Source organism: Pogona vitticeps, chromosome 2 (assembly GCF_051106095.1).
Source record: "Pogona vitticeps strain Pit_001003342236 chromosome 2, PviZW2.1, whole genome shotgun sequence".
NCBI classification, from domain to species: domain Eukaryota; kingdom Metazoa; phylum Chordata; class Lepidosauria; order Squamata; family Agamidae; genus Pogona; species Pogona vitticeps.
In genome coordinates, this window is record NC_135784.1 from 94769861 (window position 1) to 94783198 (window position 13338).

At 43.1% G+C, this 13338-nt stretch overlaps 1 protein-coding gene across 6 annotated transcripts in view; it reads right to left on the bottom strand.

The window, feature by feature from the left end:
• The window catches only part of TCOF1 (treacle ribosome biogenesis factor 1), a 60075-nt gene extending 54376 nt beyond the window's left edge, over nt 1-5699 (bottom strand). For 5 of the 6 annotated variants that reach the window (XM_078385640.1, XM_072990056.2, XM_072990058.2 and 2 more), the window contains exon 1: nt 5454-5691. In XM_078385640.1, the coding sequence (XP_078241766.1) occupies nt 5454-5567 (114 nt within the window). In that variant the 5' untranslated portion in view covers nt 5568-5691. Of the gene's footprint in view, nt 1-5453 lie in introns of all 6 variants that reach the window. The other variant, XM_072990059.2, reaches the window with a different exon arrangement.
• Between the last annotated feature and the right edge of the window lie 7639 nt (nt 5700-13338).

Consider the following 13338-nt stretch of genomic DNA (forward strand, 5'->3'; position numbering starts at 1 on the left):
ACGGAGTAGAAAAAAAATTGTAACTACAAAAGAGCGACACAACTTTAGTGTTGAAAATAGAGAAATTGAAACTGTTAAAGATTTTGTATACTTTGATGGAGACTGCAGGCAAGAAATTTGAAGGAAACAGAATTGGAAGGGCAGCTATGAAGGAACTAGAAAAAGATCATCAAGTTTTAACAACATGTCACTGGAGGCCATCAAGATCATCTACACTATCTTATTTCCAACCACCATGTATGGATGAGAAAACTAGACAGTTTAGAAAGCTGACAGGAAAAAAATGATTTGTTTGAGATAGAGTTCTGGAAAGGAGTAGATACTCTGAACCACCAGAAAAAGAAACAGACGAGCCCTAGATCAAATCAAGTCTGAACTACCTCCGGAAACAAAAATGATGAAACCAAGGCTGTCCATAGTTTGGGAACATCACGAGAAAGCAAGATTCTATGGAAATGACAATAATGCTTGGGACAGTTGAAGGCAGCAGGAAAAGAGGAAGACCAAATCTGAAGTGGAATGATTCCCTAAAGGAAACCACAAGCTTGAGTCTGCAGGACCTGAGCAAGGCTGCTAGGGACAGGAGATTTTGGAGATTGCTCACTCATAGGGTCACTATAAGCTGGAGATGACTTGATGACAGGTAACAACAAAGTTGAGAGGACTCAATCCTTTTGCCAAAATAAAAAACGCACGACTGTATCATTTCTGACAGAAAGCCACCCATCTCTTTTTAAAACCTCCAATGGAGAACAGTGCTCAGAGTAATTAACTCCATTCCTGAACTGGTCTCATTGGAAAGTGTTGCTCTAGATCAGTGGTTCCCAACCGTGGGTAACCCGTTGTTCTTGGACAGCAACTCCCAGAAACCCTGATTAGCACACCTAGTGGTGAAGGCTTCTGGAAATTGCAGTCCAAAAACACCTGGTTTACCCAAGATTGGGAAACTCTGCTCTAGATGAAGAAGCAGGACCCCAAAGCTCTAAAAATAATGTCTGAGATGAGACGAGAGCTATGGAACCTCTACAACCTTTCTCTTCAGGCAAGCTTACCCTCATGGATGTTCCCACTTCTCAAAGTGGCATTAGTTTGATCCTATTTTGTATCTGTATACTTTTCCAGGGAGAAGACTCCCTGGAAAAGACCCTGATGTTGGGAAAGTGTGAAGGCAAGAGGAGAAGGGGACGACAGAGGACGAGACGGTTCGACAGTGTCAACGAAGCGACCAACATGAATTTGACCAGTCTCTGGGAGGCAGTGGAAGACAGGAGGGCCTGGTGTGCTCTGGTCCATGGGGTCACGAAGAGTCAGACATGACTTAACAACTAAACAACAACATATTTATTGTTTATGCTTTCAAATATTGTCTTATAACAATGACAGCTGCCTTGGATCCTTTTTAAGGAGAAAGGTGGGAGAAAATATTTTAAATACATAAATATGGACAAAATGAAACATACTACAGGTGCCTATGAGTTCAGAGGTGGAACAAACCACAGAAAATTCTTGCACTCAACCCAGTTTTCAAAACATCAAATCTTCCATGACCTCCATCATAATATTAATGTTTAAGTATTTTTGAGGTAAGACTACAAGCTATTTTGGGCTATATAAATTATTTTAAAGACAGGTGGGAAAAAACATTAGCATCTGCAGAAATATGGGAATTTGGTATATATGGAATTCACGTTCCCACCAATCGCCCACTCACCACAATTGCCTTTAGCAAGTCAACAGATCCGGGGTTGTGGCTAAGCCACCCTGAGCATAAACAATGTTTATGCTGGGTCCCAAGGATAGTAAGACAGTTTACTCAAGTGTGTGTTTAAGTAGTATCACTATTAGATTTTCTAAAAACCCTTATTTCTTGAGGCTACACTCAAAGACCACACTAACCCCTCACTTCCTCAATCACTCATATTTTTAATACAATCAATATTTAGCCATGGCAATACACCCACCAGGTTTACTGCTAATGTAGAGTTCACATGTTTTATAGAATGCAGCTGGCATCAGTTTTGTAAAGAAGCTGCAACCCACAAGCCAACTTTATTTGGAACTCTAGAACATAAAGAGACTTGTGAAGGCAAGCTCATAGACAGGTATGCAAATGTTCATTTGTGAAACAGCCTCAGACAGGGCTTTCAGATTGCTTCAGGTCACCACAATATTTATGTTAGCAAGTGGGAAAGCTGTGCTATACTTAAAGGACTCATCACAATTCCAGAAGACTTCTAAGGGTGCTATTTTTTTTCTTAGTATTTTTGTTGTGAGGTAGTGAGATCCCCAAGAGTCAAATGGGTGCCAAAAAAAACCCCAAACAAACCCAGTCTTGGGTGAGTCCTCTATGATCCTCTTCAATATCCATTAAAATCATTATGCTTTGCTACAGTGTTAAATAGCTTAGCAGGTTCAAAGACATCAACCACAGCTTTGCACAAATGAGCTTTCAAAATTCTTCATCCTATTTTGGGGGTGGAAAATTGTTGTTGTTTTTCCAATTTCACCAACTCCTCCAGAGGAAGAAAACACTTTCCAACAATTTCTCAAAGGCAAAGCTTACAATTAGCAGCAACTGCAACATTATTTCATTCTTTCTTGTCCATATGTTTTTGTCTTTGACACCAGAAGAGTTACCAACAGCAACCATGCGAGCAACCTACTGACCATTTTGTTCCCATAATGCTCTCTACTTACAATAATGTTCTATGACATTTTGATGGTGGTGGCAGGGAACAAGCCATCAAAAAGTTTGCTGAAATTTTAGAAACAATTCTGCCAAGTGGCTTTCCAGGTCTAAGGGAGTAATAAAAATCTCACAATATTTCTCAGAAAGTATTGTTTCTCAATATTTCTCATCTTCTGAAATGATACTGACTCATACTTCACATTCTTCAATATTCAACAACTTCTTCAGGAATTCCAAACACTTTTTACAGAGAGGGGTCACTGTAGAGACATTCTGTGTTAATAACACAGTTCATTCACTGTAAGCTCTGCGGAGGGCATGAGGAGGACCGCTTTTTGGCATAGTGGTTATACTGCTATACTACAGTGAAGATTGTGCTCATCACCCGAGTTTGATCCTGGGCTCTGGTAGCCTACTTGAGGTTGATTCAGCCTTCAATCCTTCTGAGAATGGTAAATGGAGTACCCAGTCCGCTAAGGGGGGAATGTCTAACATGTATAATTTATATTATAAACACTTCAGAGAGTACTATAAGCGGCATATTTTGTGTTCAGCTCTGGTGAAGCTAGTGGTATGCCACATATTGCACTTTGGCTTCCCCAAAAGTTTCCCACAGAAGAGGGTTTCATTTTGTACCTAATGTAGTGTTTCAGTTAAGGGTCTAATTACTGAAGGATCCTAGCTAAGGACTCCAGCTGAGAGCAATGTAAAGGCATGGACTCCCCATATAAGGCAGGCTCCCATGAGGAATCGGTGTAGGAAACAACTGTTGTCTTTATCTGTAATTTGCCTTGAACCGGACCTGGACTTCTCTTTGTGATTCCTTGACTCTAGCATTATTGCTGCTGGTTCTGACTGATTCTTTCGTTTCTGACCTTGGACTGGCTTATCGGACTCTGCCTTTTGTTTACTGAAGTAAATCACAACACTAATTTTTGTGGCCCTTTAGAATTTCTTTTTTCTGGATGTTATCATAATATTACAAGCAGGTGCAGATGTGGCATTTATTTTTCTCTCTGTTACAGATTTCTTTGTCACTGCAGGCACCTCGGCTGACCACGGTTGCTGAAAAGGCCCTATGGGAGAAGTCACGTTATGAGACCTTCCCCTGGGTTTTAACAAAAGACTGGGAAGGTTTGAATGGTTGCCAGCTACTATATGGAAAGCCAAGATATGCACATCCTCACTTCAGCCACCTTGCAAATAAAGTAACCACAAAAACCTTTAACTTCAACCACAAGAATTTCTCTGTTTCTCTTCCTTTCAAATATTTTTGAAAGATTAAAAGATATTAATTGAACAAAAATGGTCAAAATTCTCATGAGAGGAATTCGTCACACAGCACTTACCAGCAAAACTTACGTAAACCATCTCATGAACACATACCAAACCAAGGCTCTTCCAATATATTTTGTATATTGACACCTGAACATTACTGTTGAACTATATTCAGTGAAAGAATAAAGATCAACAGAAACTATACACAACTGCATGTTATAGTTGCTGATTATTTACTAATTAATTACATACACATCAGTTGGGCTGTAGGTCCCCAACTCCCAGAATTCCTCACCGCTGATGCTACTACAGCTTTTGGGAGTAGAAGACGAATTATGGACTCAAGGCTGGAAGCCACTCTACACAGTCCAAGTGCGGCAATGTGAATTAGAATTCACATTCAAAATTCAGACAGAAGAGCAAAAAAATTACATACCCCTCACAATCCAAAGGCAGCTGACTACAAACAAGGTTTAAACTAACTTGTATAAGTAGGAGCTACAATCCAAAGCAAGGTTACTCTGAAGCTGCTTATGTTGCACATTCAAACAACAGCTTATCCTGCGGTCATTGACCTGTCATCACTCCAGCCTAGCTGAAATTAAAGGAAGCCAAGTACTGGTCTACTTACACATACAGTATCTGGAAAACATTCCACTTGAAAGAACTATCAGACCAGCTAGCTAGCTGGCTGGGGATGATGGTGGTGGGTGGTCCCCATGCAAGGTGGAGAAAAGCTGCATTGCATACAGGTCAAAACCAAACTTCATTAAGGTAAACAGAAGTTTAAGGAGCCAAGCATGTCTCCTTAAAGGAACTGCCTCTTATTCCAGCAACACCATTGCAAGATAAGCACTTCACACTTTAGCAATCTGCACCTCCCTGGGACAGTTTAAAACACTGAAGCATGCCTTGCATTTATAGATCATATTCCACTTACTCTTATTACTTAGCTTAATAACTGTCCTGGGTGGCCTAAAATTATTTGTTGGCGAGTTATACATTTCTATGCCACCTTTCCTCCAAGGATCTCAGGACTCTCTCCCTACCCACTTTTATCTTCACCACAATCTCTGTCAGGTAGGTCAGACCATGAGAGGGGGCACTCAGTCATGAAGGCAGAAAGATGGCATATGGCCCTCTAAGGCAGGCCAGCACCGTTACTACAGTTCTAGCACTGGCACAGCAGGATAAACACGCGCGCACACAATTCAAGTCCGAGGAGACTCAAGCCGAGGAAGACAACCCACTGCAGCTACGCAACCTTTCCCAGGGGCGGGCAGGCAGGGGCGCTACCGTCGCCCGCTTAGACCAGGGAGGGCGCGGGTCCTATTTTCCCACGTGGCTGGCGCTGCCCAGCTTATCACCCGATCCTGGGAAAGACGAGGGGGCGGCGGCAGCCGGCAATGGACAAAGCCCCCCCCCTCCCCCCTGCCCGCCTATCTTCCTACCCTTTCCCACCCACGTGGGAGACGACTCCCCTTACCCGGCCGCTCTGTTGCAACAGCGCCTTCGCGGCTCTCTCGTAGCCAGTCTGGACCAAGTGCTGGTGCATGAGAGCCAACAGCTCTTGCTGCTGCTCGCTGCCTGCGGCTGCCATGCTCTTCCTTCGCGTCACCGCACATGCATTGCGCCCATCATAGGCCCCCGGGGGGGGGGAAAGAGGGTGTCTCAAGAGATAAGCCACATGCCCCTAACCTCCTGTTCCTCTACCCTTTAACCCTGCAGCTCCGCGTATACGTCACTTCCTGGTTTTTAAAGGCGCTTTCCCTAGGGCTTTTGGGAACTGTAGTTTTATCTCCGGATGCAACGCTTCTCCGTTAAGGCTGGCGGTGCTGGAAGGAGGAGCATTTCAGGCCAGCAGAGTGGGCGGCTTAGAGCTATGGGCAGAGTGGATATCCCTCCTCAACCCGCAGACTCGACTCTGCACCCGAGGGTTCCTCTGGAGGGCCGCCAGTTGCTCGTCTGTGTTTTGAAGCAGTGGTTCCCAGATGTTCTTGGACTACAACTCCCGGAAATCTTGGCCAGCACAGCTAGTGGTAAAGGCATCTATCTGGCAGTTGTCGTCCAAGAACAATTGGGACCCCGACTGTTTGGACAGCTGAAAGTGTCAGGCACGAGTTAGGAGTTTGTTTTGCTTCGTTGCCAACAGTGGTTCCATTGGTCTGAGAGGACTATTCTCAACATACTGGAAATAGAATTGAAATAATAGTGCCCAAGGGGACGTGGTGGCGCTGCGGGCTAAACCGCAGAAGCCTGTGCTGCAGGGTCAGAAGACCAAGCAGTCGTAAGATCGAATCCATGCGACGGAGTAAGCGCCCGTCGCTTGTCCCAGCTCCCGCCAACCTAGCGGTTCGAAAGCATGCCAATGCAAGTAGATAAATAGGGACCACCTCGGTGGGAAGGTAACAGCGTTCCGTGTCTAAGTCGCACTGGCCATGTGACCACGGAAGATTGTCTTCGGACAAACGCTGGCTCTATGGCTTGGAAACGGGGATGAGCACCGCCCCCTAGAGTCGAACACGACTGGACAAAAATTGTCAAGGGGAACCTTTACCTTTTTACCCAATAGTGCCCAAGCCTGTTTCTACTGTTTCTAAGGTGAAAAAGTATGCTTCTAGATGTGCATCTGAACACTACTGTACAATTGAATGAATGCCCCTCCGTGATTAGAAGTGAATAGCCTCAGCAAAGAACTAGCACATCAGATTGTAGCATAAACTCTGCTCCTGCCCTTATTTTTCTATATGCAAATAGGCTTTGTATTCACAAAGGCTTTCACAGCCGGGACCTAATGGTTGTGGGTTTTTCGGGCTCTTTGGCTGTGTTCTGAAGGTTGTTCTTCCTAACGTTTCGCCAGTCTCTGTGGCCGGCATCTTCAGAGGACAGCACTCTGTGCTCTGGTTTAGTTTGCTTGGGAGTACAGGTATAGGCTTTCTTTGAAGTTGGCTGTTTTTTAAGGATATAATTTTTGAATAAAGATAATCTAAAACTGATATTGTATCATAGCCAATCACCATATATATATGAGTGTGAAAGCTGGTTAAGAAACCTGGCAGGGGAAAAATGATTCATTTGAAATGTGCTGGAGGAGAGTTCTGCAGATATTCTGGCCTGCCAGAAATACAAACAAATAGTTCCAAGATCACATAAAGCCTGAACTGTGGAGACAAACATATTGAAAGTGAGGCTCTTGTACTTTGGGCACATCAAGACATGATTCTCTGGAAAAGACAATAATGCTAGTAAGACAGGAAGACGGAATATGAGATAGATTGATTTCCTCCTAACCAAGACTGTGGGCCTGAGTCTGCAAGAACTGAGCAGGGCAGCTGAGGACAGGACATCTTGGAAAGCAGTAATTTGTAGGGTTGTTGGAGGTGACTTGATGGCACATAACAACAAAAGGGGTATAACTCGCTTGCATTTACAGATGGAACAGTCCATTTTACTCTATAACTTTATTCTGCTTTATATGTAAAGTAGGCCACAGTAAGTGATGGGTATGTTCCCTCTCACCTTAAATGTAGACCTGTTTCTTCAGAGTGGGCCTCCGTATTACCGTTAGTGGGAGTGGAACACATATTTCAGATGTAGATGCTGGGAGCAGAGATGGCAGCTGCTAAACATTTTCCTTCTGAGATCCTGAACTACTGTACAGTATATCCCTCTGAATACAGAGGGATAGGAGTCACATGGCCTGTGTTGTAAGCCTGCTGCCTGGACCATGATCAAAACTTTTGGATGAGTAGCATTCTATGCCCTGAATTTTCTGTGCCAAAACATGAGGCACATGTTCTCTTGCAATGGCTGATTCCTTGCAATGGCTGGGAAGGGGATTCTGTGTCTCTCTGGATAACAGCAGCAGACACAAGGTTAATATGGGGGTCCAGGCCAAAGTTAAACCTAGCCAATCAGGTAATATAGAAAGCCAGGCACTAAAACTCAAAACTTGTACTTCGTTATCCTACAACACACCTGAAATGTGCTTTCTGCTGCAAGATAGCTGCTGGGGCATGAGGAGCCCACAGAGTGTTTATTCTAGGGCTTGTGCAGAAATAAGGCTCATAGAATCATGAAGTTGGAAGGGACCTAAAAGGCTATTAGGTCCAACCCCCTTCTCAATGCAGGAATGCAAATCAAAGAATATCTAACTGGTGATAGTCTAAATTTTTCTTGAATGTCTCCAGTATTGGAGTACTCACTTCCTCTCGAAGTAAGTGGTTCCATTGCCATACTGTTTTAACACAGTTAACAGTGTTTCCTGATGTTCACCCAAAATCTGGCTTCCTGTAACTTGAGCCCATTGTTGTACTGTACTCTGGGATGATTGAGAACAGATTCTGCCCCTCCTCTGAATGACAGCCTTTCAAATATTTGAAAAGTGCTATCATATCCCCCCCCCCCAGTCTTCTTTTCTCAAGGCTAAACATGCCCAGCTCTTTCAGTCTTTCCTCATAGGGCTTGGTTTCCAGCCCCCTGATCATCCTTTTTGCCTTCCTCTGAACGTGTTCCTATTTGTCAGCATCCTTCTTCAAGTGCAGTGTCCAGAACTGGACACAATACTGAAAATGAGGCCTGACCAATGCTAAATAGAGGGGAATGAGTACCTCGTGGTATTTGGAAACTATACTGTACTTCTACTAATGCAGCCTAAAGTAAAGTAAAGCAGAGCAAAGTAGCATTTGTTTATTATACTGGTTCTCTACTTCCCATCTTGCTCTGAGCTTTTGTTGTTTAGTCGTTTAGTCGTGTCCGACTCTTTGTGACCCCATGGACCAGAGCACGCCAGGCCCTCCTGTCTTCCACTGCCTCCCGGAGTTGGGTCAAATTCATGTTGGTCGCTTCAATGACACTGTCCAACCATCTCGTCTTCTGTCGTCCCCTTCCGTTCTTGCCTTCACACTTTCCCAGCATCAGTGTCTTTTCCAGGGAGTCTTCTCTTCTAATGAGATGGTCAAAATATTGGAGCCTCAGCTTCAGGATCTGTCCTTCCAGTGAGCACTCAGGCTTGATTTCCTTTAGAATGGATAAATTTGTTCTCCTTGCAGTCCCGAGGACTCTCAAGAGCCTCCTCCAGCACCACAATTCAAAAGCATCAATTCTTCGACGGTCAGCTTTCTTTATGGTCCAGCTCTCACTTCCGTACATCGCTACAGGAAAAAACATAGCTTTGACTATTTGGTCTTTTGTCGGCAAGGTGATGTCTCTGCTTTTTAAGATGCTGTCGAGGTTTGTCATCACTTTCCTCCCAAGAAGCAGATGTCTTTTAATTTCGTGGCTGCTGTCACCATCTGCAGTGATCATGGAGCCCAAGAAAGTGAAATCTGTCACTGCCTCCATCTCTTCCCCTTTTATTTGCCAGGAGGTGATGGGGCCAGTGGCCATGATCTTAGGTTTTTTTTTTTTTAATGTTGAGCTTCAGACTGTTTTTTGCACTCTCCTCTTTCACCTTCATTACAAGCTTCCTTAATTCCTTAATTCCTCCTCACTTTCTGCCATCAGCATGGTATCATCTGCATATTGGAGATTGTTGATATTTCTTCCAGCAATCTTAATTCCAGTTTGGGATTCCTCCAGTCCAGCCTTTCGCATGATGTATTCTGCATATAAGTTAAATAAGCTGGGGGACAATATACAGCCTTGACGTACTCCTTTCCCGATTTTGAACCAATCAGTTGTTCCATATCCAGTTCTGTTGCTTCCTGTCCCACATATAGGTTTCTCAGGAAATAGATAAGGTGGTCAGGCACGCCCATTTCTTTAAGGACTTGCCATAGTTTGCTGTGGTCCACATAGTCAAAGGCTTTTGCATAGTCAATGAAGCAGAAGTAGATGTTTTTCTGGAACTCTCTGGCTTTCTCCATAATCCAGCACATGTTAGCAATTTGGTCTCTAGTTCCTCTGCCCCTTTGAAATCCAGCTTGTACTTCTGCTCTTAGCAGCTGCCATTTTTTCACTACTGAGTGACCACTGCCGCCAATGCTTGTTTAGGGGGAAGAGTTTGGGAAGAGAACATATAGTGATGGTTGTTGTAGGTTTTTTGGGCTGTTTGGCCATGTTCTGGAGGTTTTTCTTCCTAATGTTTTGCCAGTATCTGTGGCTGGCATCTTCAGAGGACAGGAGTTAGAACTATGTCTGTGTTCTGGTGCAGTGTGTGGGATAGTTGAGTATTTGTAATTGTGGGATCAGTTTTTTGTCCTTTTCAGGAGATCGGGTGATTATGGTGATCAGGAAGTTTTTTGTTATGGGTGTTCAATACACCCATAATAACAACAAAAACACCCTGATCACCTCGGGCAACTTGATAACCTCTGGCAAGCTGCACAGTTACAAGGTATGCCCAAAAGAAGAGAATGGTAAACCACTTCTGAGTATTCTCTACCTGGAAAACCCTGAAAAAGGTTGTTAAAAGTCAGAATTGACTTGATGGTGCACAGTTATTATTATTATTATAAATAATAGTCTAAAATGCATTAAATACAATCTCATTATTTATTGTAAAATGCAAAGGTATGTATTTTTTGTGTGCATAAGCAATATATAGCTTTTCTTCTTCATTCTGAATACTTACTTTTTCCTTTTCTTCCAATTTCTTTACATTCCTACCACAATATAATTGGTGCAGCATGGGGATTCTCTGCCTAATGAAAAAGGAAAGTTTTAAGCAGGCTTTCCACTAACCCGTAAAGTCTCTGTAAATGTAACATGAAATTAGAATGAATAATGGGATTTTTGAAAAAGCAGTTGAAAAACTGAGGGAATTCTTTACTAGTGCACACCTTTCCACTGGGAATTGTTAAAGGGAGACCCTAACATGGCTAAATCCTCCAAAACAGCATTACCAACTACAGTACAGTGTGCTAGACCTGGCTCATCTTGAAATATTCTTCATGGAGTAAGACTCCATGAAGGAAAATTTGACATCCGTAGCTGATTACTTAAAAGTAGTAGTTGTTTTTTTTAATAGTTTAACTGCAAGATATACCCACTAATGCATAGATCAATGGCAGTGCTTTAAAATCTTCTTGACCTGATTACCACTGGGTACAGGAAGCCACTAATCTGCACACCGCTCCACTGGTTTCAGGGAATTGCAGTGTAACTCAGGACTTTCTAATTTCTGTTATTTGAAAATACACTTTACACAAGTATAGATTGCATCCCATATTTAGCTGCTTTGTAAATATTGCTTTATGTAAATAGTACTTTCACCTATTTAAATACTTTATTATATTTGAAAATTTTGGACACCCACCACATTATCCGGATAAATTAAGCTGTTTTTGCTGGCAGGTAGTTTTAGAATTGATGAAAAAAATTCATAGGTTCTCTGCTGCTGTGGGCAGTTGCTATCATTTACTTTGTGTTGTCTCATTTAAATATACAAAGTTATATATAGGTGCAGAGCAGTCAGGTGAGGTAAGCAGTCACCACAGCTCTCAGCATTAATCTTTAGAAGAGTACCGGTAAGTTGCTTCTGCTCCTCTTTGGCAAAGAAAGATGCCTTTATTTTTAGATGGGTTAATAATATCCAGGGGAAGCTTTTCTGAATATTGAAAAATAAGGCAAATATTTGTGTTACTGGGGATTCAAAATAAAGTTAGTTTCAGGAGGTTCTAGAGATTAAAATAATAATATGTTGTATGTACAGTTATTGTTGAGCCAGGGGACTTAAAATAGCCCCCCTGGCGTCCATATCACAGGTGGGAAACATTGCATTTCATGTGTAAGATCCATAAGATTAGCAGTGTTGGCCGGGATATTTCCTGTAAAAGGTTCCAAATTCTGCTCTCTGAGAATGATCTCTACCTGAGGCCTTGAAAACCAATGACCCTCAGAATACACAATGCAAAACTCAATGGACCCCAAATGAACATGAGAATCTTCTCTATAATATAATAGTTATGTGTTTATTTAAAATATCCATGCCACTTTTCAAGGCAAAGTCCATTCACACAATAAAGCTTTTTAAAATATAGTTAATTGAAACAATATGTAAAATAACCAGAACAGTGTACAATAAAGTAGTCTGGAATAACTAGAAGGTCTGTTTAAGAAAAAATGAAGGAGGAAGCCATGCACAAATACACCCATGCTGAACTGGAACATTTTATAAAGATGGGTCCAAAAGTTAGCCTCTGTTTCTCATGTCCACGAACTCTATGGTAGATATTGGGGCCCAGGTAGGTATATTCGGATAATTGTGTTCTAAACCATTTAGGTGTTTAAGGGACAATTGCTTTGCATTCTGTAAACAAAGATACATTTTGAAGGTTTGGAGAAAGGGAACAGTGATTTACAGGAGAGAAAAATACTCCTCTCTGGTTGCATCCCTAGTTAGTTTTGCTTCTTAAGACTTACAGGAAATAAAGACATAGGAAGCAAAAAAAAAAACAATTTAGACTTCTGTGTCAGTATGACAACCAGTGTTCAAGTCACAGCCCTCATTTCTTCCCAATAATAGGTTCACTGCTAATTTAAAATGTCCAAACTCAAAATAACCAAGTCCAAGACAGAACTTTTCAAGGGTGTTTTGGTAAACAAAACAAAATAAAACCTAATTACCACTGAACCAATTGTTTAGATGTCAGACTAACGAGACATTAAGCCTAACACTGCCCCCTCATGCATACACTATCATGCACAGGTGAATAATAGAAGTAAAATCTGTGCAATGCTACCACTGATTGTTGTGGGTTTTTCGGGCTCTTTGGCCGTGTTCTGAAGGTTGTTCTTCCTAACATTTTGCCAGTCTCTGTGGCCGGCATCTTCAGAGTCAGAACTCTCTGACAGCACTTTGTGGAAAACTGTTCAGGAAGAACTGAATTTAACTGTCAGGGAAAGGAACTGGTAACAGCCACAGGAAATTTAGCTCTTTGGCTATAGAGCAGTGGTCAGGGAACAGGGGTAAATTACCCCAAATGGGATAAAAATGAAAATCTTGGGGGTAATGAGAATGGTCGCGGCAGTGCAACCTTCCTCATTACCCTCAGGCATTTTATTCCCGACGATACTGTGTGTAGACAGGCATTCTGTCGTGGGGAGAGCGAGCCCCGGCGAGGAACTGCACAGGGCACCCACCTGTCCTCCTCGCCTCCAGTGTGTGGGGGGAGGGCGGTGGACTGGGCCAGCTGGACTCTGCCTGGCAGAGCCTTGGCTGGGCTCTCCTTCCTGCCCATGCCCGCCCACCCAGTGCACTGGTGAGGAGGACCCCTTCCGACCCCGCCTCACCTGAGTTCATGGATGTAGACCTGCCAGCCCTGCGGTGCCTGCCTCCCCTCGCCAAGGTTGCGCTTTCCCGGCGGCGTGGCAGCTCCAGATTGGCTGCTCGGGCAGCGGCTGCAGGTCCTGGGCAAGCGCAGAGCAGG